Genomic DNA, 27,940 nt, shown 5'->3' with positions numbered 1-27,940 from the left:
CCCAAGGCGCTGGGGCGTGACTGCGAATCCGGATGATTGCTGCTGAACATGGAGGCGTCCTGTAAAGGTGAGTGGAATGCGGCGCTGCAGCGATCGACGCGATGAGCTTTTAAATAAAAGTCTTCCTTTTCAGGATTGGTGGCGAGATGTCTCCGGGATGCGGATTTAGCAGGCAAGGACTTTTCCTTCTTCTGTTCGCTTCTTCTCTTCCTTTGCAGGTGATCCAGGATGCTGGCAGGCGTGGCAGAAGTCAGGATGCAGGAGCAGACACGGGGAGCGTCCAGCTGCTAGATGCAGAACAACGCGAAGCACGTGTGGCTGTTTGGGTGGGGTTTAAATAGCCTTGGAAGAAGTTCCAGGTATGTATCCTTCCTCCAATCAGGTATGTATCCTTCCCTGACCACGCCCGGATGGTAAATTAGTCCCACAGGTAAAGTAGTTCCTTTCAGGCCTCAAGGAGGCCGGGATCCTGCAGCATGGTCTGCATCAGGTAAGTGCACCCAAGCACTCCCATAATGAGCCTGGTGCCTATGGCGCCAGGACTGATGTCTTTTATGAGCCTGGCGCCATAGGCGCCAGGACACTGTCCAAAGGGCCCCTATATGTGGTTGCTGGGTCCTTCCTTGGGGACTGGATGTCCGCTTTCGGGGACGCAGGGCTTGAACCGGCTCCCCGGGAGCGGGCATCATGACAGCGGATGCCGCTCAACTCATTTTCAGGCTGCCCTCGGCCACCTCCTCTCCTTCTCTCATCTCTGATTGCCTAACTGCCATTCAGGATTGGGGTGCCGCCAACAATCTTTGTCTAAATGCCAACAAGACTGAGATCCACCTCATTGGTACACCTTCACCATCCTTTCCCCTCACTCTCTGGCCCGGCCTCCTTTGGCCCTCTTTGCACCCCTACCTGCGAGGCTAAGAACCTCAGGGTCATCTTAGACTCCACACTTTCCTTCTCCGCCCACATCTGGCGTCTCTAAAAAGTCAAACTTCCTACTGCACCTCCTCAGAGGTATTCTGCCTGTCTCCCAAGTACTGGTTCTCTCTAGGTTGACCTACTGTAACAGGCTCTATCTTAATCTACCTGCCCCCACTCTCTGCCCTTACCACGAATCCAGAGCAGGACTTTGAGACTTGTCCTTGGCCTCAAGCCCTGGGATCGTATCTCTCCAGCTCTGAAATCCCTTCATTGGCTCCCAGTGGATGCAAGGATTACATTTAAAACCCTCTGCGTTGTCCACAAGGCCTGGGTACAAAATACCTTCAACTATCCCTCCGTAAATAGCTCCCTTTTCGAGCTCTTCGCTCCTCTACCTCGAACTCCCCCAGGGTCAGTTGTTTTTCAAAGAAACGAGCTGGGGGTAGATCTGTCTTCGGCTGGTGCCTCCCTTTGGAACAGCCTCCCTGCCACTCTGAAACTTGAGGAGAACCATCTACGGTTCCGGAAGCACCTCAAGACCTTCCTCTTTGCTTCTGCCTTTGCCCCCCTTCTCCCATGCTGATCTGTTTCTCTCTCGGCACTGTGCACCTGGGCATTCTCTGTCCTCCGGGCCCAGGTACCTGCTCACCCTGCCACCCGCCTGCACTGCTTCCGGGCCACCCTTTGCACTGGGGTCTGTATCTGTACCCATAAAGCCCTCACCCCCTTTTCTTCTGCACTTATCAGACATACCCTGTCCACTAAACCCAGTCATTGCCACTTGCTGGCTGCATTACCACTGTTTATTGCCTTTATTTATATATTTGTTTTGTTTATTATTTATCTTTTTCTCCTCTGATCACACTTTCCACCTCTCCCCCCTTCTATGCACTTTTCCCCTTTTCCCTTTCCCATGCACTTGCACATTCTCAATGTCACTGAGTCTAGTAAGATCATTGTTTTTGTTCTACCTTGTTCCCCTCCCATGCCGTGTCGTGCTCTGAAACACTTGTGTACAAGCGCAATATAAATAAAATGTATCAGTATCATTCATCCACTCACCCAAAATCCACAATTACAATGCTCAGTAGTCCGAATTTAGACCACGGCACCTCACACGTCCCTTTGGCGTTGGCTACAATCTTTTCCCTCAGGGGTTTCGTCCGATTCTGTAAGCTGGTGTGGCGTTTTTAACTGAGATACATACAGTGCATGTTGGATGAAGACAAATGTTACTGCTCAGTACTTTGACTTTGAAATGGGCGTCTGGCTAATAGGATTGTGGAATCCCAATGCAGACCATTGAGTGCTTTGCATAAAAGGAGTAAAACTCCTGAACAGTGCTGTAATTGGGACAAATTTTCTCCATCAGAAAATATCTCCCTGTCTTAGTGCATTAGGACTGCTTTAAACGATACGCTGCTTCTGATACCTGGATCCCAACCAGGGTAATTAGGATCAGGGGTGAGGCCCTTACCCATAGGACCACTTTAAGGTCTAATCGGGGTGCCTGCAGTCTCTTGTTAACATTGTACACGGCACAAAATAAAGCACAGCTTTTTTGGTTTAAAAGGTGTGCAGCTTTTACATTTTGTCTGCATCTTTATAAGAAACACCCCTCCCTTGGGTTATTTATTTTCCAAGGGTTCATGATTAATCTTCTGAGAGGCAAATGTTTGGAGGCGAGGGGATAAGCAACCTCCCCCACCCCTGTACCATAGCTTTTGAGATCCCACAGTAAAAAAGTTCAATTTCCAGCACTGCTCATGACAATGGATGAGCCAGCATGCTACTATTACCCTACCCCTGTCTGAGTGCAAATTAAATTTTGAATGGATTGTATCCCCCCACGTATTCCTCATTTTATGATATCTCCATATCCAGCTGTAGCTGCTGCTGATTTTTTTTTCTAGCAGGGGGCGCTGCCCATCAATGCCCGTCGACTCGATGTCCCTAGAGTGCCTCCGTCTCTGTGTCTACGTCATCGATGGTAAATAGCGCATGCAGCAACCGTTGGCTTCTGTTCCATTTTTCCGCAAGAGCTAACGCTTCGGATTATCAGTGCGCTTTGGTTCTTTGACTAAAAAACCTTTCGATTTAGTGAAATGGCATTTTCGGTGGCATCATCTACTCCGAGATCGGGGTTCAAGAAGTGCCACGAATGTGGGGCAAAAATGTCCCTCAAGGACCCCCATGGGGTGTGTCTATGGTGCCTGGGATCCTAACACACAACGTCGGAGTGTGGGTCTTGCCTATCGATGACACCTAAGGCCCTGAAAGAGCCTAAAGGCAAACTGAGTGCTGGTAGGTCCCATAAATCCCCTCTGACAACCCTGTCAAAAAGGTGATCCTCCGCCGAGTCGAAAGATGACTCTCCTCGTTGGGCGAAAGCTAAAAGTTCCCGACCACGAAATGACTCGGACTACTCGTCATCTTCATCACGGCGGTCGAAGAAAAGGTGCCACAGCTTGCTGTCGAGTTCCTCCCCGGAACTGGTCTCATGCCTGACCAAATCAGCCTCACCGGCCGAGTTGGAGAAGTTCAGAATAAAGATGCTCAAAGTATTCGAGAAAGCGACCACAACATCTTTCTTCGAGGGTAAGAGCCATGCCAGTGTCGACCAGCATGACAAAAAGGCAAGGAACAAGACCGTGCGCCATTGGGCCCGGATGTCCAGGAGAAAACTCCTCTAGAACCCTCAGAGGTTCCCTCAAAGGAAAAGGCTCCATCGAAGCCATCGTCGCTGAAAGACTCCACGTTGAGTCATAAGAAACCTTTGACGCCACAACCGTCGACATTGAAGTAGCCGAAGGCGCCAGAGACTTTGAAGCCTTGTCAAAGGAAATCCCAAAATTCTCTACGGATGTCCAGAAAATATACACTCCACTGCCAACGAAGGATTTTTTCAAATCACTTTCCTCAATTTATGAGCATAATGAGCCATGTTCAGGTGAATCACATCTATTTGGATTGCAGTATGGGACACAAAATGTTCCAGAGGCCTTAATTTCTGAGGATTCAAGATTAAGGGACCTACATGACACCCTGCAATCTGCTAGTGGATTGGACACATCCCTAGAAATAGAATTTGGCAGGTGTAATGAACTCATGGTGGCTACAGTAAAGACAGACTCAAGTAATCACAGTTCAAGGGTGTTTATTAAACTGTATGCAGGTTGGAAAAATGGCTAATCTAAACCTAAATCTAAGATGGCAGCAAGCGTCGACCATCAAATGAAAATAAGGCAGTTTTAGTGGCGGCATGTCAAATAAAAAGGGCATATACTAAGAAACCTATTGCCAAACCTTACAACTAATACAAAAGGAGTGGGAGATCGTTTTCAAGAAAAGAAAGAAGTGTTCACAAATAATATGTCCGGATACAGCAGCTTGGGTCTCCCTTCCCCACGTTTTGGGCACGGGGCAAGGTGGGATCTTGCAGCACAGCACAGTTCTCTATCTTTCCCCAGCACGAGGCTACAGTTCCAACTTCTCAGAAGCCTTGATGGCCAAGTTTCCTTTCAACAAAAGTCTCTTTCCTTCAAAGATCAGTAAAATAACAAACAAACGAACAGTTATTTTTTGCATTTTCTTTGGGTGATGGATTCACCCCTGGGTCCCCCTCTTCCTGGCACTGACCCCTCTTTAATTTCAGCCTCCCTCCACCGGGTTCACTATGGCTTTTTCTTCATTCACAAATCTTAATGTGTTTTTAAACAGTTCCAGTGGACATCCCTCGGCCGGGTTCACCTTTGTCAACACACTGTTTCCTGGGACTTTATACTTTTCCCCCTTCTCGTCAGCATCCCTCATCCGGGTTCACTCTTGCCAACTTCACCTTCACATTTACTTTCAATATTCACGGGATTCACTTCTCTTGCTTTCTTTATAGTTCCTAGGTCAAAGGCTTTCGACTGTACAGGGATTTTGCTTGACCTCTTGTATGACCACTTTGACCTATTTTAGCAGCTCTCCTATGGCCTTCTGATATCTGTAGTTTTACTCAGATGGGGAACGACCAGAATTTCACGCAGGAGCAATCACGTGGTGCCGTTCCTCTTCTGCAGCTAGTCTGCCCTTTACAATTTTACAGTTCTTTGAACTTCTCTCACTTTGCCACTTTGTTACTTTCTTTCACCACAGCCCGGTTCTTATCGGCTCTTCCCTCAACTCACTGGCTGTGATGAACCGCTTGGCTTTCCTCTTAGCTGGAGTCAAGGCCAGTACCACGGTAGCAGGAGTCTCCCTCGCTTCGGCTTATTAGTGTTGATACGCTGCATGTACGGTGGACATCTGCTGCAACACACTTGGGCCATTGTCCTCGGTCTGACGATTCCTTCTGCGGAGGGTTCGCGGGTCTGCATCAAAAAGGGCGTGGTCATGTCTCTCCTCATCAGCCTCACGATATTCGCCACCTTTCTCCTCCTCTTGAACTGCCGGGTCTGGATAGCTGTCTCTTTGTGCGGTCTACCTTGCTCGTTCTGTGCTCTCTTGCTCCACCTTTTATCCCTGTGGGGAAGGGAAAGAGTTGTCAGGTGTGTGTGATTCTGATCAATTGTCTGACTTTGCCTGACCCTTGTATTGGGACATGTCAGGTAAACGGCTCTGGTGTTCGTCTGTTCTCTGGTGTGTCGTGCAAAAGTGCTTGTGTCTAAAAAGGGGCGTGGGTGTCAGTTGTTTTGAACGTCCTACGTGATAGGATGGGAAAATGGTGTTGAAAGAAGGTGTCCCACTCCCCGACGATGCCCCATCCAGGTGGTCGTCCCTCACTGGTCCACCCCCAGGAACTGGATCCAATAGATATGGCCGTGCCCTGGGCACCTGGATGACAGAACACCACAGACTTACTAGGGAGACACCTTCAGGTTTCTCACACAGGCCAGACCTCTTGGACCATGCGGATGGATCTTATAGACAACTGATGTCTTGAGTGATAGAATATCTGGGATGGAGGAGGCCTGCACCACTATTTGAGGAAGATGACCTAACTGATATTTTAGACAAGGACCCCAGGAAGACACTATTCTACCATTCCATGTGGCTTTGCAAAATAGAGTTAATGCCAACTGGGAGACCCCTGAGCTATTTCCAGCTGTAAACAAAAACCTAACCAGCAAGTACTGTGCGTCAACTAGTGACCCGTACAATCTAGCAAAACACCCAACTCCTGAAAGCTTGGTAGTTCTGGCTACCACTTCTACATCCAGACAACAAGAATACCCAACCACCGCCCCAGACAGAGATTACAAGCCTTATGACGCTTGGGCTAGAATAGTTTTCTTTGTGTGGAGTATGGGCCTTAAATAAGCAAATGCCATGTGTGCACTGGCTACGTTCACTTTCACGTTATGGGATTGTATAGCGATGGTGGCTGAACATATCCCCGGCTTTTTAAACATTGTCAAGGATGGGAAAGATGCAATGTGCGAATCCCTCCAAACTGGTCTGGACTCTGCGGACAGTATCAGCAGAGCAATGGCGGCTAGCACTGTAACGCGCAGATTTGCCTAGTTGCAAAAGTCTGGTTTTGCGCCAGATGTACAGTTCAGACTTCTTAACATGCCCTTTGAAGGCACTCATTTATTTGGCAGCAAGGCTGACGAGAGCCTAGAGAAGCTGCAGACAAATCCCTTGGCGCAGCAATCAGACAGCCACCTTACGCACCCCACTGATACAGCTTGGAGGGACAGGTCCTTTTGATATTTCTCCCCATTTGGAAGAAGGAAGAGGACTGTTGAATCAAAGAGGTCAGAAAAGATTCCCCCGTGGTGGACGGGGAAGAGGTGCTCATATCGTCCAGACAGGGGCTGCTTTACCCTCAGCCGCTGCATCAGCCGCCTCAAAATCTCTCTGAGGCCTTACCCCACAAGACCCTGGTGGGAGCCAGACTCTCACAGCATCTGAAAGAATGGCGAATTATTACTTCAGATACATGGGAGCTGGAAACCGTAGCCCAGGGTTACTGCCTTCCCTTTCCTAAAAGGCCTCAGGATTATCCACCGGGGAACAGCTCTTTCAGAATTCCATATCCGCTCCTCTTGCAGGACATTTTAACCCTGCTAGAAAAGGGTGCTATAGCGCCAGTACCTGTAGTGCAGAGGAACAAGGGTTGGTACTCCCCTTACTTCCTAATCCCCAAGAAGGGTGGAGGATTGAGACCAATCTTGGACTTAAAAGTCTTGAACAAGTTCCTCAGGAAGGACAAGTTCAAGATGGTCACACTTTCTCAGATCCTCAGGCCCTCCAGCTTGAGGACTGGATGGTAGAAGTCCCACATGATACCATCTCAAAGGCTCCAATTCATCTGGGCTGTCCTGATCACATCCTTGGGAAAAGCCTTGCCACCCGAGATGAGAGCTCCGGACATTCTGCAGATGGTCAACAAATTCCAAAATGCCCAGAGCCTTCCAGCCTTCAATTTTCTGAATTTGCTCGGCCTCCTGGCATCCTGCATTATCCTGGTGCCAGAGGCTTGTCTGAGAATAGGATCCCTCCAGTGGGCTCCCAGGACTCAATGGTAACAATTCTCAGGCAAAATGTCAGACCTCCTTCAAGTTCCAAGCAGAGCAGCACAAAATCTTCTGTGGTGGACCTTCCAAGTAAACATTTTGAAGGGAGAACCTTTTTGGCACCCATGGCCGGAGATAATTGTAGTGATGGACGCCTCACTCACGGGGTGGGAAGCCCACACCAACGATCTGACAATCAGCAGTCGTTGGTTTCCATCAGAGTCCAAATTACACATCAATTGTTTGGAGCTGAGGGCAATCAGACTAGCGCTGGAGGCCTTTCTGCCCTCTGTACAGGGAAAGAATGTCCTGATAATGACAGACAACTCCGTGACCATGTACTAGCTCAACATGAGGAGGTGTAGGCTCACTACCACTGTGCAGAGAAGCAATGCAGCTCTGGTACTGGGCAATTCAAGAAGGAATCTCTCTATCGACCGTTCACCCGCTGAGGAGAATACGGCGGTGGACACACTGAGCAGGCAGAGCACAGCCTCCCGCCAGTTGGAAATCCTTCAAGAGATCTTCACCGATTGGGCAACCCCTCAAGTGGATCTGTGTCAACCGTTCCCCTTCCAGGGAATTTCCCCTAAGAGGAGCTCTAGGGGAAGCGTTTGTAGTAGACTGGAAGTATCCACTCCTCTAAACGGTTCCTCCAGTCCCCATCATTCCTCAAGTCATTAGGAGGTTGAGAAAGATTGGGAAACCCATGATCCTAATTGCTCCGGATTGGGCCAGGAGTGCGTGGACCTGGACCTTCTGGACATGTCCATCTGCCCTCCATACGTCTTCCACAAAGAGAGGACCTTCTCTCACGAGAGGAGGGTTGGGTTCTCCATCCAGAGGTCAAGACACTCAACCTTCACGCATGGTTTCTGAGAGGTCGAGATATAGGATTGGGACCTCCCGGATGACGTAATGGAGATTTTGCTTTCGGCCAGAAGGCCAGCAACGAAGTCCTTGTTCCGCTGCCATTGGAACAAGCTCTGCAGCTGGTGCAGGTAAAATAATGTTGACCCTTTTACGTGAAGCACACCTCTGGTGTTATCGTTCTTGTTACACCTGGCTTAACTGGGGCTCCAGGTTGGCACAATTAAAGGGTGTCTGGCAGCGCTATCTATTTTTAAGCGCTCCTCTGAAGAGGCATCTTTATTATTTATTTATTTATTTATTTGTTCGATTGTATGGGCTCTGGAGGTAAAGCTGGTCAGGTAGATCGGGGCGCTGTTAGACAGGCATTTGTGTATTATTGATAGAGCATTGAATTTGATACGATCGTGCACCGCTAACCAATGGCGATTGCGCCTGGCTGAAGAGATATGTTCCTTTTTAGGGATATTGAGTACGGCTCTGATTGGTGATGTTTTGAATTGTTTGTAACTTCCTAATGTTTAGTGTTATGGAACCTAGAAAGAAGGAGTTACAATAGTCGATTCTCAAGAGGATTAGTGCTCTGGCCAGGGTGATACAATTGTTGGTTGTCAGGAAGTGTCTACTAGCGATAATACTTTTAGAAGTGTAGGCTGCTGCTGATGCAATCGCATTGACTTGTCAAGTTATTGACAATGAAGAGTCCAGATAGACTCCCAGAGTTTTTACCTCCTAAGAAACTAGGAGGATGTTGCAATCAATGTTAAAAGATTTGTAGGCTTGAGGTAGTGAGTTTAGCCTGGGGAGGTTACCAATGATGAGTAGTTTAGTTTTTTCATCATTGAGACACAGATCATGTGGAGCCATCCAGGCTTGGATGATTAGGTAGATTTTGTTCAGTAATTTAGTGTCGGTGTCATGATTTCCTGTGATAGTGTGTCGTCAGCGTAGTTGGTATAAGTGACGCCGAGTTTGTCAAGGAGGTCGAAAAGTGGCTTGGTGAATACATTCTACAGTGTAAGAGGGACGCAGGATACATTGGGGGACTCCGCAAGTAACTGGGACCAGGAGGGCTGCTGCTGTAGTAGAGAAGACTCTCATGGTGCGGTCGTTCAGGAATGACTTAATCCAATTGATGGCGTTATCGAGAAGTGGGCTGCCTGGGCCAGATGTTGGCAAAGAATATTGTGGTTGACTAAATCAAAGGCTGTAGAGAGGTCTAGGAGATGGAGTAGTGCCATGTCCCCATTGTCCTTGAATTGATCCATTTGGAGCTTGAGGCCAAGGAGCACAGTTTCCGTGCCATGACCTGGGTGGAAGCCTGATTGGCGCAGGCCAAGGGGGTTATGTGTTTCAAGGTATTTTTGAATCTGAAGGTATGCCACTCTATCGAGAATATTCAGAAGAAAGGGTACTGTTGTGATCAGTCGGTAGTTGGTGGGTACATTTGGTTCTAGGGATGGTTTTTTAAGCAGCGGGAGTACCCAAGCTTCTTTCAAGTTTGGTTGTAATGAACAGGAAAAGGTTATCCGCACAATCCTTAACAAGGGATGCTGGACAGATATCCCCTTGGCATCTTGAAGGCTTCAGTCCATTGATGTTTTTTTCAGTTTCTGAAGTGGTGATAGGGGTGAATTCAAATCTAGGGATGGAGTTAATGTAGGTGGGAGGTGGATCTGAGGGCAGGGTCACTGGGGTGAGTTGAGATGCTTTGATTTTGTTGTGTAGTGAGGCAACTTTGTCAAGGGGGGGCGTTTTGAATGTTAGTGCACCAAAGGAGGTCTTTGTTACGGTGGTCGGGGATAGGGGCTGGTGATTCAAGCTCCCGTAATACGGTGAAAAGCTCTTTGGTGTTTGAGTTGGCGTTTTCAATTCTCATGTTTTATGAGTTGCCCTTTATTTGAATAGTGGCTGCCTTATATTTTGTGCCTAGAGTATTGAATAACATTTAATTCTTGTGGGAGGGTGGTTTTTTCCATGCACTCTCTGCCATTCTTTTGGCAGTTCTTAGGTTTTTTAGGCTTGCTGTATACCATGAATTGGTGTGGGCGATAGGTTTCGCTTTGCGGTTGTTTAAGGGAGCAACTTTATTGATGGCCTCTTGTAGAGTTTGGTTATAAAGCGTTACCATAGTAGTGGGGTTGGAGGTGGTGTTAAAGTGAGAAGTAAGCAGAAGTAGTAGTGGGAGCATATTGTCCAGGGTGATGTTTCTCTGGTTTCTTGAGAGAGTTTTAAGGGGTGTTAGGTGGGGTGTTAGGTTTTGTATCCAATCACAAATTGAATGATGATGTGGTCTGACCATGGGTATGGGCTGTTGGCTAGGATGTTGGTGAGACAGTTTCGGTCTGCTAATCAGTCAAATGTACGTCCTTTGTCATGCGTGGGATTGGTTATTCTGAACGTGAAACCTTGAGTTTTAATAGTGTTGGCAATACTGGTAGCCTGGGTGTGTAGAGGGTCATTTAGGCCTAAGTTGAAATCTCCCATAATGATAATTTTTGACATTGGTTTATCGTTAGTAGTGAGGAGGGACGCTATGTCTTCCTTGAATGTTGTCATAAGGCCTAGAGGTCTGTAGATAAGGTGTAGAGTGAGGGTAGATGTGGCAAGAGGGCGATTTTAATTAAGATTAGTTCTCCTGAAGGGAAGGTAGGATTGCTGGTTGCTCTTAGCTGGAGGTTGTTTTTTGACGATGAGCGCTACTCCACCTCCTTTAGATATTATTCGGTCTTTTCTGAGGATGCTGTATCCTTCTGGGATGGCTAGGGAGAGGGTAGGACCTGCTGCTGGGTGAAGCCAAGTTTCTGTGATTGCAAGGATGTCAAGGTTGTTTGAGGTGATAAGGTCTGCAATGTCCAGTTCATGTGGCAGGAGGGATCTAGCGTTGATGAGGGCTCCTTAAATGTTGGTTGGGGTAACTGTTTGCACATTATCCGGGGGGGGGGACAATCGGAGAGATGGAATTTGCAGATATTTTCTTTTATACTGCGAGTGTTGTGGGTGAGTTGGAGTCCCTGCAAGAGTGTTGTTTTGATGGACGATTACTTGACTTTGGGTAGGTGGCATCAACTAACCGAAAGCGGATTAGTTTTGTCTTCTGCTGGCATCTGGTTGGCATGAAGGTATTCATCCTAGGGGTACGAGAGTATTTACTTGCTAGGATTTGTCGGAAGGCTAGGTGTTTGTTTCGGAGTTCCAAAGAGCATGGTGCAGAGTGGATGGTATAGCTGGAGGATGAGGGCTCATTCAAAGGCATAGGGTGGTTTAGTATTATTGGTTCTCTAGTAGTCGCGAGTGAAGTTTGCAGATCTGTGGGCAAGGGGAAAGGTCACATCTTAGGGAGGCAGTGTGAGGGTGGTATCTCATGAGAATATGGAAGTGGATGCACTATTTGCAATGGGTGGGAGATTTTTGGCTGGTGTATTTGGATCAAAGGGCAGTTGTTGGGGCCCCCTGATTGAGTCATGGTCACTAAGGGGGTCTGTGTTCCCCAGAATCTTGTATGTTGAGTGCTATCTGGCGAGATATTAGCTATCCTTGGCTCTACCTACGTGTGCGTATACCGACACAGGTAGAGGGAGCCTATCTACTTTACTGCTATAAGGTTTAAAGGCAAGTTGAGAAACTGCTAGGTTGGATTCACACACAAAGGGCCTGGGGAATATAGGTGGGTATTTCAAGGACCTGTACTCCCAATTGTCAAGAGAAGTGTAACGGCTCAGCTATATTAGCCTTAAAAAGGTATGGTTTAGGTTGAGTGGGACTAGGGTAGCAGCTGATGGCAAAATGCACATGAGGCGTTGGAGTTGGCTTAGTTTGGTTTGCAATCTGTCGGCTCGTCTGGCATGTGAGCATATTTAGATTTGATTTACCAGTAGGGGGATAGCTGGCACATAGGGATATCTTAATTTGATTAACTAGTCTGAAACACATCTAGCTTCGAATCGCTGGCTAGAGGTATGTGAGGCATAGGAGAACATCCAGGTTCGAGATACAGACAGTGGGCATGAATAGGATAGAAATACATCTAACTTTGCGATTGAATCAGAGGGCATGGCTAACATAGAAACATCACTGAGTTTGACGTGCAGACAATGGGCATGAATAGCATGGAAATACATCAAGGTTTGAAATCCAGTAAGAAGAGGGCATGATAGCATGAGATAAGTCTAAGATTTGAATAACCAACTGGGGGTGTGATTAGCATAAGACCAAGTCAAAAGGCCTGAGGGTATGGTGCACTAAAATGGCATGAAGAGGAAATCTAAAACACCATTATTAATTGATTAGCAGAATAGCAAGCAAAATAGCACAACTAGGTAGGTTTAGCTCTCGATGGAAGGGTGCACTTGACGAGTGTTTCATGGGTATGGCACATTCGCATTTTTGATCCAATATGCTGCATATGCTACCCGTTTATGGGTTGGGCTGCAGCATGTTTGTAACAAAAGGGCCATTCAGTAAAGTTTCACTGGCCTGTGCATGACAAGGGGGAGTTGACATACATAGGGTATGTATGCCGAACAAGAGTTTTAGTGGATCCTCAGATTATGATGTATATGCCAAGAGTAGAGGTGTGGACTGTCCCAGAGCTCTATATTCGGCGTGTGCCTGACTAGTATTTCCCAGTAGGTGAGGCAGGGGTTGGAATACAGGCTCTGCAGATGGATGGTAACTAGTGCTGGTAGGCCCTGTACGTGCAAGGGTGTGGTGCCGCATTTGGCACAGGGTTGTTTAGCTTGACTCCCTTGTGCAATAAGTCTTTCAGTCCTAGGTGCTGATAATACAAGTAAGGGGCAGCTGTGCGCGGTAAAGAGACCGTTGTAAAGGTGCGGGCGCCCCTCAGTGCTCCAACAGGCTCAGACAGGAGCCTTCGAAGTGGGGCATTCGCATGGAGGGCCGGCTTACGCCTGCCAGTAGCACCATTAGTTGTATGACAAAGTGACCGGCCAATTATAGACCCGGATGGTAGAAATTGAAGTTGGTCTCATTCCTAAAGATCTAGCGGCCATCTTTAAAGTCCAAGGCCACGTTGCCAGATACCTGGGGAGGCATTCAAGATTCGATTTAAAAGCAGAGGTAAATTCCTTATACTCAGTGATGCGCAACAGAATTCACTTTCCCAACATATATTATTTTATGCAAAGGTTGCGGGGAAGTGGCATCAGATGCGGTTGGCGTACCTTCAATATGCCCGGCCTGCATGTGTAATCTTCATGCGGCCACGCGATGCTTTGGGGCTCGATGCGTCCCACGTGAGCAAAGCTGCTGCGGTTCCAGGTGCAGGTGTAGAATGTAGCTGGTGAGGAAGGGCTCAGGAGCCTAGCAAGATCCCACTGGTTATACAGTTCTTAAAAGGATTGACAAATGTCTTTCCTCCAGTCCCTTTTCAAGTCCGGGTTTGGGATCTCAACCAAGTTCTGAAATTCCAAATGTGTGCTCCATTCAAGACTATCCACTATTGTGCTTTAGGGTTGTTGACTTTAAAGACCATTCTTTTGTCATGCAAGCTTCCTTACACAGTTTTCTTTAAGGGTCCTTAAGGTCAAACCCACATTTTTACCTAAAAATGTGTCTGAGTTTCATCTAACTCAAAAGATCATTTTAACTTCTTTCTATCCCCCACCTCATCCTGGAGGGGCTACACCGGCTAGACCCAAAACGTGCACTTAGTTTCTATATTTCCAGGATGTCTAAATTGAGACAAGACGATCAACTTTTTATTGGATATACCGGCCATATTTATTTATTTTGCATTTGTTAAAGCGCACAAAACCCTTGGGTATCTCGGCGCTGGTTACATTAGGATACGAAGTTACTTGTTACATTACGAAAAAATAGGTACAAAGGAACAAAATGTACATGTTACATTGGGAAAAAGAGAGACGAGGGGGGGAACAATGCAGTGAGCGGATGCAATAGTCTTAGGAGGAATCCAATCAGTTGAACAGCCATGTCTTTAGGTTTCTGCAGTAGGCCTGTTCTTTTCTGAGAACTAGTGGAAGATTGTTCCAAAGTTTGGCAGCCATGACCGGGAAACTCTTGCCCCCTACTGAGAGGCGGTTGAAGTTTGGGGTCTTCAGGAGGTCAGAATTGATGATCTCAGAGGACAGGCAGGGGCGTATTTCTCTACGCATCGTGAAAGGTAAATCGGGGCAGTGTTGGAGAGACATTGGTGGACCAGGGACAATGTTTTGAATGTAATCCTTTCCCAGATAGGCAGATATTGTGCAGCTCTCCTGAGATATGGTCGTATTTGGAGAGGCCAATGGCTGATCCGAGGGCATTATTTTGGATCGTCTGTAGTTTGTTGATCAGATTGCGTTCAGAGGTGCCCGTAAATCAGGCATTACTTACAAATGACTTACCCGTGGTAACGTTCTTTCGGCTGGATGTTCCTCCCACGTATTCCTCGTCGCCCCTCACAGCCTACCCCGCAGTTGAATTTCCATGTTATTGCAGTTTATGCTCTTTTAGGGTGAGCAGCTGTCGTGCGTAGGATAAACCAACTCAAGAAAAAATCAGAACCAAAGACAACGATGGCTGGGCGCGCTATATACCATCGATGACATCAACACTGAGACGGAGGCCCTCGAGGGACATCGAGTCAACGTGTAGCGCCCCCTGCTGGAACAAATGTTCTGAAGCAGTTGAAGCTGGATATGGAGATATCATAAAATGAGGAATACGTGGGGGGAGCCTCCAGTCGAAAGAAGGTTACCACCTGAAATCTGCTACCTGAAAGGACACAAGTACCAGGCTGTCCCTGCTTTGTTTCTGGGGTCAAATGCTCCAAGTTCTCAGAAGGGATAAGGAAGAAGAGTTCATAGATAGAAAAAGCAAGTCCTTCTGTTATAACAGAACCAGTAGCATGGTAATCAAGTAGCATATACATGACAGGGGTACCCGCAGAAGAAGCATACCCTAATGACTACATGGAACCCTATATCGGTGCCCCCCACTGTAAACCGAGGCTCCTGCAGCAGCTCCTACACCTCCTGTTGGGTTCCATTAACGTGAGCGCTCCGAAACTCAAAGAACATTTGACTGAAATAGAGGCAGACCCGCGAACAGCTGAAGAATCCCCTCATCATGGTTGTTGACCGCAACACCCATGCCTGTAATGGTTATCCTTATTCAACTTAACAGTGTCTGATGTCCGTGTATGGATGTGCGGACCGATGTGCCTACAGCAGTGATATTCAAGCGTTTTCATAGTGAGCCCCTCCTTGAGTAAAGATGTCGTTTCTACCCGCAGCTCTTTAAAAAGGATTAAGGTGACTGCTTTTAATAAAAGATATAAGCATTAGAAAATCTGCTTATATATATTTCTTTATTATTATTTTTATTTGTTTGGCAGAATAAAAGAATAAATCAACCTTTCAAATGTTCATTCCTTTTACATACAACATTTCATTATTCATAACAATGTTATTACTTAAAAGGTACATATAAAAACATTAAAATGTATTACAGGCAAGCTTAATTATCACAGAGAGTACATTGTATGGTTGCAAGGGCCATTCAGGCTAACAAAGATAACATAATTGTGCATACATACATCATGCCCTATTTCACTAAGCATAGAGGTATTCATAACACGGCCTAGCTCATTTTTATTTCTCTTGGCAAGACTGCATTTATGAACTGAACAAGTGCGATGTGTATTGCGCTTCTTGGACTAGTTAATAAAAATCCCCATATGTTGTCTTCAGAATAGGAGCAAATAAATTGACACAAGTTGTTAAAATATGTTTGTCGAATAGTATTCAATGCCGGACAAACTATCACTACGTGTGAAAGAGTTTCATTTTGGTTTGGATCCCCACAAAACCGACATACAATTTGATTTTTGATGATAATTCCCCTTCTTGCTAGAATCTGCTTAGTGCTACAAAGATTCAATCGAATTCTGAGCATTTGTGTTCTAACAAGCATTGAGGGGCATTTGATTAAATAGCCCTCCATGGATCCATATCTTTTGTGTTGGAATATTGCCAAGTTAAAATCTTGATATTTTCTACATTGTACCTGTGTGCTTATCCAATCAAAACGGTGTAACAAAACTTTAGCCTTTGTTGGATTCAATAACAAAAGTTCAATTGAAATGCCCGCTTCATTTAAAGCATCAAGCACACAGTTCGACCAAGTTTTAGGAAACCTTTCGTTTGAGGTAAAGAATATACTGAGCTACTATACCTACAATATGCAGTGTCGTGGAGCCTAATAGACATTTTCTGTACAGGCTGCACATTTTCCAAATAACTTGGCTATAGATGGATATCGTGCCTAGTTCGTAATGTAATAGTGGTAAGGGCGTGCACCTTGGAAGTCCCAACACTGATTTTCAAAATTTACTTTCATTCTGATCCCAGTACTGTCTTGTTCTCGGGGCACTTGTGTCCGAACCGTATGTTACAATCGGGACAAATTTCTGTTGAAAAAAAGTCAGTATGTGGGAGGGAGTATATTTGCCATACTTATGTAGAAGAATCTTGGCTTGGGATGTTAGCGATCTAATTTTAGTGTCCAATGTCACTGTGTACATGGTATCGCTAATGGTTCCGGTAAATGGAATTCCCAGATACTTGTAATGAGGCACTAGTAAAAGTCTTTTATTTTGCAGAGTCCAAGCGTGATTGGCGGTTTTGATCTTCTGTTTTCTCTGGCAAATTACAATTTGAGTTTGATCAACATTGACGTTCAAGTTGTTTTTACATACATACTCGTCCAGTTTATTTAGGAGATTTTGAAGACCTTTGGGTGTTTGAGACAGTAAAACAAGGTCATCAGCGTAGAGAAGCCAAATGATCTTTTGATGACCTAGTTTTGGAGCATCGGCAAAATAGCCTCATAGGAAATTCCTAAATCAAGCAGAAATAAATGAAACAATGTGGATGCCAAACTGCACCCTTGTTTTAGTCCAAGGTAAGTCGAACGTGGATGGTAGTATTGGAATGAAGTTTTTTAATTATGGTAAGCAATGATGACGGAATTATTTTATATTAAAACAGTCCTCTTAATCTCTTTTTTAAGATTCTGGGGGGGCCCATAGACATCCCTCGGTCTCCCCTATGGGGGCAGCCCCCCAGTTTGAAGACCACTGGCCTACAGTGTCACAATAGACAGTCAACCAAAGGTATGCGTAGAGTAGACGGAATGCCACTATTGCTGTGGTATAACCCATAATAGTCACGCCATGAATCACCCGGAATTGAAATTGCAGGAGGAGGGTTGGTAACTTGATATGTTTGCAACCAAATTGATGTTGGTCTATCGTAAAGTTTAACAAACGCTTCTGTATCAAACGGTGCTTAGAAGCCTCTGTACCTGAAATTATATATTTAGGCATTGGAATTTTAACCTCGATCCTTTTTTATAGGAAAGCAAGCTTCCCACAGCAGTCTATACACACACACAGCTTGTGAGATCTGGACTCCTGTGTTCTTTTTCTTGAACTCGGTAGATGGCTTAATGCCAGGAGTCCATATGCAGACGTCCTTCCTATTGTCAACCATGTGTAGAGCACAACCGCCGGTCCCCTGTATACCATTGCTGAAAGGAGGTGCACAACCAGCAAACACAACTCTTACTGTCAGGACTCCTCGTCTGCTGCATGCTTGCACGCATCTCTCGAGTGGTCGCAGGCATTTATTTTCACATTTAAAATCAACATTTGATTGCTGATTTTGCTCCTGTTTTCTTCCTCTTGGTAATTTGTTTTTTATGCCTCAGTCCCGGCGTTTATGCATTTTCAGATGGTGTTGTCAAGTTTTCCTTATACAGTTCTTGCTTTAAGACCTCAGAACATTTTGCTTCATAGTTTCTGTGATCCCTTTCCTCATTTTTGGTTTTGCCCATTAGGTGCTGCCTATACCCAAAGCTATTGGCATGGGAAGTGAAAATACGAGAGATGGGATATAAGGGAGGATGCCTAGCCTGTGGCCATTCCCACCCGTTCCCCGCCCCTTCTTGCCCAAAACACCCCTTCTCTGGGATCTCTTTAGCTTTTCAAGGAATGCCAAGTGTTATTTCTATGCAGTCTTCGGAAAGTTAGAGGCTTATATGTAAACCACTCCTGGTGTCCTAAAAATGTCTTAGCAAAGTGTGCCTTCTGCCACTTGATTTATATGCAATATGTGTGTCCTCGCATCTGTTCCTTGCACTGGGTGCCTGATAAAAAACCAAGCATTGGCAAAGCCAACAGTTTTGGCTCCAACCGTTTTGGCTCTTGTATAAGCACTAGAAAGGCATTTGCCCGGCACAGCCATAATGTTACATAGTAATATCTCCACGTTTACAGTTGTTCCCATATAGTGTGACCTGCTAGCGTCATTAGGGCAGTGCCTGGAAAAATGTGTATCCCATTTCTCACAAAAGCCAAAACTGTTGGCTTTGGCAAAGCATGTTTGACTTCTTCCCTAGACCGGGAAACCCGTCTTGCATTCCTCCTCGGTAGGTAGTGGATTCAGGCTCTCCCTTCTGAGATTCTACTCTGCCCAATCACGCTCTTCTTTGGAGTACATTGGGTCTCACAGCCAAGGCCCAAGGCTGAGGCCACTCATATTTTATTGGTGGTTCCCCAAAATATGGTCTTGCCAATGTTAGGGCTTGGTGGCAGCTTCCTTTCTGTCCTACCTTTTGTTTCCCTCTCACCCGCCTCTGGCTCCATCAAGTCCACCCCACCTCTTTCACAGACTGAGCCATTTATGTCAAATGGACTGCCCGCCCCATAGGTTTGCTGAGCTTGGGCCCACGTCTTGCTGTGCAACTCACTCTGGGCTAGTTCAGATTCTCCAACTGAAGAAAGGTGTCTCATCCACTTCAGAGTAACGTGTGTGGAGAGCAGCACGCAAGCGCTTTCCGCCAGTAATCAGCAGCAGTATTGTGATGCTGCTGCTTGTCTGCCCCCCTCACGAAGAACAACTATGGGGGCTTGGATTGATGGCAATATCGTATGCTCTGAAAAATGGTTCTACATTTTTGATGAATGGTCTAAGAATTGCTCAGGGTTAGAATGAAGGCCTATTGTCCTACTCCCCGCATCATGTTAAGTCCATTGGAATGGATTTGCCATAACATCAATGAAGATTTTGCAATCTAAGTTTATTTCAAAATGCTAAACCAGTCTGAGTAACTGTACTGGAAATGTTTGTGCCCATTTTCTTTCCCGGTAAAGGTGTTATTTTGTATTGTACGCACTCAGCTCGTTCATTGATGAAAGTGCTTTACAGAAGGGCTAGTATGTGAGATATATTGCAGAAGGCCCAGGTGTGTTGGGTCTTGGGATCTGCCCTGGTCTCCAGGTCTTTTATTCTATTCTTAATGTGTATTTATTCATAATTTGATAACCATGGATGCACTGCGCAGTGCAAATCCCACTCTGGGCAAGGCTGCCAGCTGCCTCCTCGAGGTGGCCCATGCAGGTAGACTCAGGGTGCTGCAAATCACCACCTGGTGTGGAATCCTCACCAAATAGTGATCAAATCACACGAGCACAACTCATCTCAGCAAACAAAGGATGCACCCTGCACTCCTCTGCTACTTGGGCAGCGTAGAAAGAGGACTGGAGCAGGAGATTCGGAGATTTAAGGCCCGAACAATATGATTTGAACATTCTGTGACTTTTGTTGGTTAAAACTACGTGTTTCTTAGGGCTGTTGGGAGATGTAGTTTGTTACATGTTCGATATTTACTTTTAACATGAGGTACATGAGCTCTGGAATAAAGAGAGAGAAGCATAATTCTTGTCTCTGGTCTTGAAATTTAATCGCTGTGACATTTCCATACACTTGCTGAAATAAGTAGTGTGGAAGTCTGACTTAAAATATGAAGTTGTAGGTGCTTCCTGTGATTTCAATAAAGGTATTTTAAGGTTATCCTGTGGCACCTGCTTCTGATTGTGCCGACTATGGCAGTCAGTTTAGACCAACGTTTATTGCCTCTGTGATTGGCTTTGTATGAAGGTTGCCAGTGTTTTTCCCAAAGCGAACAGAGTGCAGCCTGACGGTCTAAAGGACATCTCCCTGCACTTCACAGGTCATTGCTCTGACTTCGGAGTATTCCTGGCTCTGTCTAATGAAGCCTTATTGTTGTATAATTCCACCTGACACCAAAGAGTTTGGGGGTGTCCTACCTGCCAGCTAGGCAGTGACCTGCGTGGAGCACAAATGCCTCTTTTTGGCACCCGACACTTAAAAGCAAAACAGAAATAACCACGGTGTTATCCTGCCACCCTGTGCACACAAAATCAGCCTATACTTCAGGGGTAAACATTTCAAGTTTCAAGCTAGTAGCCGGTCATAAAAAGTAATTTGCCAACTAATTTCTATATATACACACAGCACGCCATTTCTTAGTCGCTGAATGTCGGTTATCACTAGCCACTGGCTAATGGCGAGGGCACCAACGTCACTGCGCTAACCTGGTGCCCGCCTGGAGGCTGTAGAGAAGTAAATTGGCTTATATGGCTTGCACTTGATGCAGCAGGAACAGGACTCTTCCTATCCCTACAGCACCCCAAAGGCATTCCCCTAGCCTCGGCTGAAAACGCATCGTCTTCCACATCCTGCACCGTCCGTGCTTCCCAATGCCGCCACTCGTCCCCGAGGCAAGCAAACGCAGGGACTTGAACATATGGCGACACTGTGGCTCCAGCAGGGCCAATGATTTTAATATCGGAATAAGTTGTTCTAATGCGGTCCGTAGGAAAGCTTGCAAGTGACTCAACGGAAAAAAGATTGCCTAATATGTGGGAGTGATCTCGATAATTAAAACATGTACCTAATGACGTTGCCCAATGGACGAGCATATTAAGCGGAAGGAAAGGTGAGTGACTAAGCCTCCAGTCATAGCAATGACCATGAGAGGCTGAATTTGGCCCTTACGGTGCCAAGTGTCATTGGGTATTCTTGAGCTTGGGAACAGAGTGCACGATCTCATTCGCAGTAATGATCATGGAAGGACATGAAAGTCTTGGCCATGAGTGATGTGTGTCCTTCTGAAAGAGCTTCACGCTTTTCCAGTGTAAAGGTTAATGTTCCTCCCGGCTCTGCACTGTTCGTCTTAGTACTGTACTCTACTTACATCATCCAGCTCAGTGACACCTGTGCACGTTCACCACAAATGATTCTTTTCTTTCCCTTTTTCCTGTAGGGTTTTGGAATGCTGCTGATGGAGGAGGCCGAGCGGATATCAAGGGAAGAGCATGGCTCATGGAAAATTGCTGTAATATCAGGTATTATCTGTTGCCTGTCGCATTATCAGCTGCCATTGTAGTATTGGACTGTAGACCTTACCAGTGTTAAATGCAGGAGCCTTCAAGGCGCTGCATGCATGTATGCGTATATAGTTACCAAAAAGCTAGCCAAAGTCTCAGCTTCTTAAATGTCAGCGAGGTCCTACGGGTACTCTATCACACCGTTTCACAGTTACCCTAGAATATGGTCTTGCAATGATTGGCAATCAATTCTTCTCCAGCATTGATACTTTAAGGATTCTATTACCTGTCCTTTCCAGCTTACATGCCAACAAGGCCTGCCCAATCAAATAAGCAAAGGAGGCAGCTTCCTGTTGCACAGTAAAGAGGTTTCATCAGATCCTAGCATTGTCTTAGTGTCCCTTGTTTGCATCTGAAAAGTAGATGAGATGCTGTGAGCTAAGGAGGCTGCAGGCAGCGCTTGCACAACAGCGAGTGCCCTCTAGTAGCCTTTGGAATGCTCATGAAATAGCACCTCACTGCCTGTCAGTTGCTCTTTGTGCCGTTGAGGCCCTCAAACAATGTCTGCCGCGTTCCACCACAAGTAAAGTCACTGGATTTTCCTGCCTTTGTTTACCCTTCCTTTCTCCAGAATTGGTATCTTTCACAGATTCACATGCTATGAATAGATTATGTTGCAGTACACAGTATTTGGAGGTGCATAAAGGTAAAACCCATACATTTCCAGTCAGTAAACCATAGGTCTGTACCTTATTGAAACAGGCATTGCAGGGCTGCTATCCCTGCTTGCACATCATCAGTGTGTTGCTTCTCCAGGCAATAGTGCCTTGTGAATGCATGCAGAACTGACCAGGTAGCCGTCTGGCAGATGTCTGCGATCAGGAATGCCGACCACCACACCGCTGTGTCCACCTTGCTCTTGTGGAGTGTGCATGTGGGAGCCTGAAGAGGTTTCCCTGCTCATTTGTGATATGCTAAAAAAAGCTTTCGAGTTCCGAAAAGATCAATTCCGATCAATGTAGTATTTCAACGCTCACATGACATCCAGTGAATGTAAAGCTACTTCAGCTGGGAATGTTGGCTTGCTGAAAAAGACTGGTAAGGTGATTGTCGAGTTCTTTTGGAAGTCCGTGGGGACTTTGGAAATAAACCATGGGATTTTCATCAAGAGCACTTTGTCCTTAAGAAAACTTATCTATGTGAATGTACACAAGAAACCAATATTGGAGAACAGGAGTTGCCGGTACAAAACGTTCTCCTTCCTCGAAGCTCCCTCAAGCCCCATCAAGACTGGCCTACCTCTGTCACAGATTGCATCATTCATGTACATCGCTGCCTGCCTCATAGGCCTTTGAGCTTGGGCCCATTTATTGCGATTTAGGTCCCTCTGGATTAGTCCAGCCTTTTCCATTGCTTCAGATTACTGTGGCCTTTTGTGTGGGGACCGTCACTCAGGAACCTGTATTGTGTTTCTGTTACTGCTATTCCTCCCTGGGAGAGGACTATCGGGCCACCAAGCAGAGATCCATCACTGACACTCAGTGGAGTCATTCCCTTCCGCATGTAGCCCCTGCTGCCAGTGACACCTCTTAATTCCTGCAAAGAGGGAGCCTGAAACTTTGGTGACACTGTGATATCTTTGAGTGATCTGGTTGCTACCTTCGATGGTACTAAACATTTTATACGTTTATTTCATAATTAGTCTGTGATGGTAGGAATGCTTTGGGAAAAGGGCCTCCTCGTCCTTGGACCACTACGTCCCTGTATGTGTTTATTGGTATGTTTTCTGCCACTGGCGTCCAGTCTGGACCTCTGACACTGCAGCTATTTGTCTTTTATATTTGGTGAACAATACCCATGGGCTCCCCCTATGGCACCCATGGGTAGGGGTACGCCTTGTTACCCCTAGTGCGTGTTTGGGGCACCTGTGTGTTGCCCAACAGAGCAGGGTATGGGCTGGTGGCAGCAACATGCTGATTTTGAAGGGACCCTGGGTCTCCCCCCATCTTGGGATACTGAGGCCCTGCCATAGGAATCAATGGATTCCTGAACAAAGGCAAGGTGGCCACTGAAAGCCTCTTAGCTTCCTGCCTTTCCCTTCTGTTAATCAAATTCCTGAAAAGCCCTGGCTCTGTCCTCTCTCCCTGATTGGATGTTGGCTGGAAGCATCATATATGGATGTGGAGCGGCTCCTGCTACACTGGTAAGAGCCTTCCCAGAGACTGCTTGTTTTGGGTACACCCTAGTGGTTGGACAAGGCTTAATGGAGAAAGGAAACCACATTCTGAGTTGTGGGTGTCTGGTTTTGGTTGTGTGTCACAATGCCCGTGGACTGCCTGAGCCAGCCCTGTCTGAAACTGGAGTGAAGGCATGTGCTCTGAAAGGCTGGGAGCAGTCCCCTGTACACATCCACTGTTTTGAGTGTCTGGTTTTGGGTGAATGGCTTGACTGCCTGTGAGCCTGATTGGGTGCTGCATGATAAATGCACTAGTGTGTGATTGGCTAACTGAGCCTAGCTCAACCTGAGTAAAAGTGGGAGTTGATTTGTGTATAATAGAAGACCACTCACTTACCTCTGTGTCAGAAGCTTGGAGTTTTCCTGGGGGTGAATCCTGAACCCAGCTGGAGGAAGAAGTCTGCTAATGCAACTCTTACTCGAATCCGAAGACTGCTGTGCTGGTTCGAGGACTGATCAAGAGAGGACATGACCAGGCAACCTCTTCCCTTAGCTATGAGGGGACATCCTGCAACTGCTGTTCTTCACCTGAAGTTTCCTAGATGCCAGTGCTGAGTGCCTGCAGTCCTGCAGAGGTATCTTTGTGGATCCAGAAGAAGAGGGTCTAGACATCTTTTGCCCAAGAAATCCAACAGCATCGTCCAGGGTACAGAGGTTGTTTGTGGCCATTGAATAGCCAGACTGCAGTGTATCACCCAGAAGAGGCGGTGCCTTGCCATAGTGCTGCTTGACGCCCAGAGCTTGCTAAGTTCCAACCAACTGAAGAAATCTTTACGTGGCACTGCAGCCATGACATCTGTCAATTTTCCAGGGCTGAGGAAGTCCTGTTTCCGCCTGCAGAGAAGTGCCCGCTGGTGGGTTTCCCACCATTCCGAACCAATGAACGAGTTCTGAAGGTCCAAACTTGTTTGTTTCCCACAGAGAAGTCCAGTGCTCGAGTCCAAGTCACCAGAAGTCATCCTGGCATCCGTGATGTGGCTGCAGCACCGAAGAATAAAGCAGTGGCAAACCAGCCCAGCGTAGTGACATTAATATCTGTAAATGACCACACAGTGCTGCTGAGTGGGCATTTACAGATTTTGTGCAGGCCTTTCCCGCTCAAGCCTTACCCTTTCTACGCCTCTGGGCAATGGTGAATGCAGCGGCGTCCCCACGGCACAGGGGAGGCTGCCTGAAGAAACAATGGCAATGCGGCCAGCCCCCACATCAATGGGACGACACAGAACAGTCAAAAGGTGGCTGCGGGCATGGCAGTGATTGCAGGTGGGTCTCTCAGCCTGTGGGGCCTACACCAAAAACTAACAAAGGCCATGGGCGAGGCTGTGAGCACCGGTTGCCCCCTTACTGATGTGGCCACCGGGAAGATTTAAAAGGTCCACAAGTGTGTCAGAGCCCTGGTTGAGCCCCCACGCATTCTGGTGGCCTACATGGACAATTTTGAAGGCAGGGTGAGACCAGTGGTGCCATGTAGTCAATGGCGCCACCCAGAAGTAAGAAGACATGGGGTCAGTCCCCATACATCATCAGGGGACTGGCCCCAGCCTGGCAACCAAAAAAGAGGACAGCATCACGACCAGGACAGACCCAGAAGGTACTGTAAAGGTAGTGACTGACTGCATCAGTCACCCCTATTGCGAAATAGTGTATTAAATGTTGTATACGTGTGGTATGTTAGTGTTAAGTAGGATATAAAGTAGGGGGAAAGTAAGATGGGTTGTATATACATATGTTATGTAGGTTATGTGAGAAACCTGAAGGTGTCTCACCCTCTAGTCCCCGCAGATCTGTCATCCAGGTGGGCAGGACCCGGCCAGCGCTATTGGATCCTGTTCCTGGGGGTGGACCAGTGGGGGAGGATCACCTGGATGGGGGTTCTTCGAGGCGTGTAGGTGGGACGATGATGGGCGAGACACATACCCCCTTCCTTCTAACCCTTTACCCATCCTACCCCATAGGATACTTAGAAGCTCTACACCCCCCCTCCCATTTTCCAACACAGATACTTTCCTACACCTTGAAAGACAACACAGAGCCGTTTACCTAACATGTCCCAACACATTGACCAGGCAGAGTCGGGCAATTGACAATACCTACGCGCATCTGACAGCCCTTTCCCTTCCCCACAGGGATAAAAGGCAGAGCACGAGAACCCACTCTGAGCAAGGCCGAACGCACGGGGAAACAGCTTCACCGGACCGACAGTTCAAATGGAGGAGAAAGCCGGCAAGACCTGGAGGGACGACGACGAGGAGGAAACTACCCTTGCCCATTTCAACTCAGACCTGTGAAGCCTTCAAAAGGGAAATCATAAGACCGGGAAGTACAGCTGGCATGTGGTGTGACCGGTGTCAACGGCACACAGGGCCCTCTCCCGCTGATAGCCAAAGCAGGGAGAAGTGTGGTGCCGTCCTTGACAACCGAAACAAGAAACTCCAACAATTCAGCACAGCCGGTGAGTAGGAGACAACAGATGGTAAAACCGAACTGTGATGGGCCCAAGGTTGCAGACGGCAACCTTGTTGAACAAAGAACTTGTGTAATAACTAAAAAAGAGTGGTCAGGCGTGAGGATGCAGCGGCCTGACTGAGGCTGCCTAGGGAGATGGAACCACCCACAGAGACCATCTTCTGGCCTCACACTTCATGTGGGTGGTACTTAGAGCCTGCTACTTAAAGCTCACCCTATGGATCCCTGACACCCCGAAGAGTGGGCTGACGTAGCAGATTGCCATTAAGTTTGTACTCCCATCGGGAGAACATTTGGAAGAGGATAGTAAATGATCCCGATAAAATCCACTCTGGTGTCTGTGTCCAGTTAGTTAGCTACGAACTCTGGGTGTAGCCCATCTTCTGTTAACAGCAATTGTCTTCCGCAGGTGCAGCTCTCCTCTCTAACTGGCTGGCCTGGTGGTTGGGGGTGGTGGTTCCTACAATGTATGTCCCTGGTCCGGGGTCAGGGAGGTGAACACCCTTGCTTGGACCAGGACTGGGAAATGGGGGTTACATCTGGGCTTCATTATTAGACCTTTTCCAGCTTCTGGCTACTGATGCTCCTGGTGGTGACTCCTATCCCTAGTGCCTCAGCTATAAGCCCCTCTCTGCTGCGCTGGTTTGGAACTTCAATTGGCTACTGCTACACTGCCACTGCTCCTAATGGAATGTAATTGCTTCCTGCAGTTGTCTTCATTGTGGGACCATTTAATGCTGACTGGATGGGATGCGCTGTTCTCCCATAGCCACCTTTGACTTACTTGCTGTGTCCTCTTCAGTCCTCCTTTGCTGCTGTTGTGCCCTTTAACTTGTCGGTCATCATTGCAGGTTCCTTCATTGCTAGAATTGCCTTGTCTGGGGTTCTAATTACACCAACCAGAGACCTAATCCACTGCCTAACAAGTGGCCTGCAACTTTTGGCACTTCAGATGTTTGGACTACAACTTTTATGAGCAGCACCCTGAAAAGTAATTGCAGAGGGACCATGAAAACCATAGTCCAAACCATCAGGAGATCTGAATGTTGCAGTCCCCTGAAACTACACCCTGTCCCAGCTCAGAAGTCTACCTTTGCCCCCACGCCTGTAGGACAGTTTCCACTGCAGCCTGCACTGTGAGCAGTTGTCCCTGAGTTCTTACATCCCAGTTCAGTTGTTAGTCCCGACCTCCAGGACCTCTGAACCCCAGTTTCATGGTAGTTTCTGTGCCCTCTACTGCAACAGTAATATAGATAGTGGGACTTCGCCATGCAACCGGCTCGCAACAGAGCTTTGGTGATGGGACCTGTGTCCAGATACCTTCTGGGAGTCCCTTAGAGTCCCCAGCCTGCAGACTTGCCTGTTTTATGCACTTATGAACTTTACGCTTTATTTACGTTGTTTTAAACCATAACAGTGGAAGACCTATTGGGTTTGCCATGTTCAGCCCAATGGACAAACTTTCTAAGACTGAAAACTTCATATAGTGATAAAGAACGCAACTTAATTGCAATGATCATTTGCTTATTTGTAATCCTCTGATCAATTCCAATATTTATAAAGTAAATCACTGTTGCTCACTCACTCATGTTCATTGTTACAAAGTGGCTAGGATTTAATTGAAATGTATCTCGCTATGGTGGCTGAATTTTAAGGGTGGACCAGGTCCTTACCCAGTAAAGCATTGTGTGTTCAATTAGACTTTGGGTGGTGTGCGAGGCG

At 46.8% G+C, this 27,940-nt stretch overlaps 1 protein-coding gene across 2 annotated transcripts in view; it reads left to right on the top strand.

Moving 5' to 3' along the window:
- Positions 1–27,940, top strand: part of ELP3 (elongator acetyltransferase complex subunit 3) — a 1,295,792-nt gene that overhangs the window by 1,128,057 nt on the left and 139,795 nt on the right. For both annotated transcript variants that reach the window (XM_069605694.1, XM_069605692.1), the window contains exon 14: positions 21,453–21,534. In XM_069605694.1, the coding sequence (XP_069461795.1) occupies positions 21,453–21,534 (82 nt within the window). The remainder of the gene's footprint in view (positions 1–21,452; positions 21,535–27,940) is intronic.

This window comes from Ambystoma mexicanum, chromosome 4p (genome assembly GCF_040938575.1).
Source record: "Ambystoma mexicanum isolate Mex_15411 chromosome 4p, UKY_AmexF1_1, whole genome shotgun sequence".
NCBI lineage: Eukaryota > Metazoa > Chordata > Amphibia > Caudata > Ambystomatidae > Ambystoma > Ambystoma mexicanum.
The sequence above is the reverse complement of the archived record's forward strand: the minus strand, read 5'-3'. Positions and strand labels throughout refer to the sequence as shown.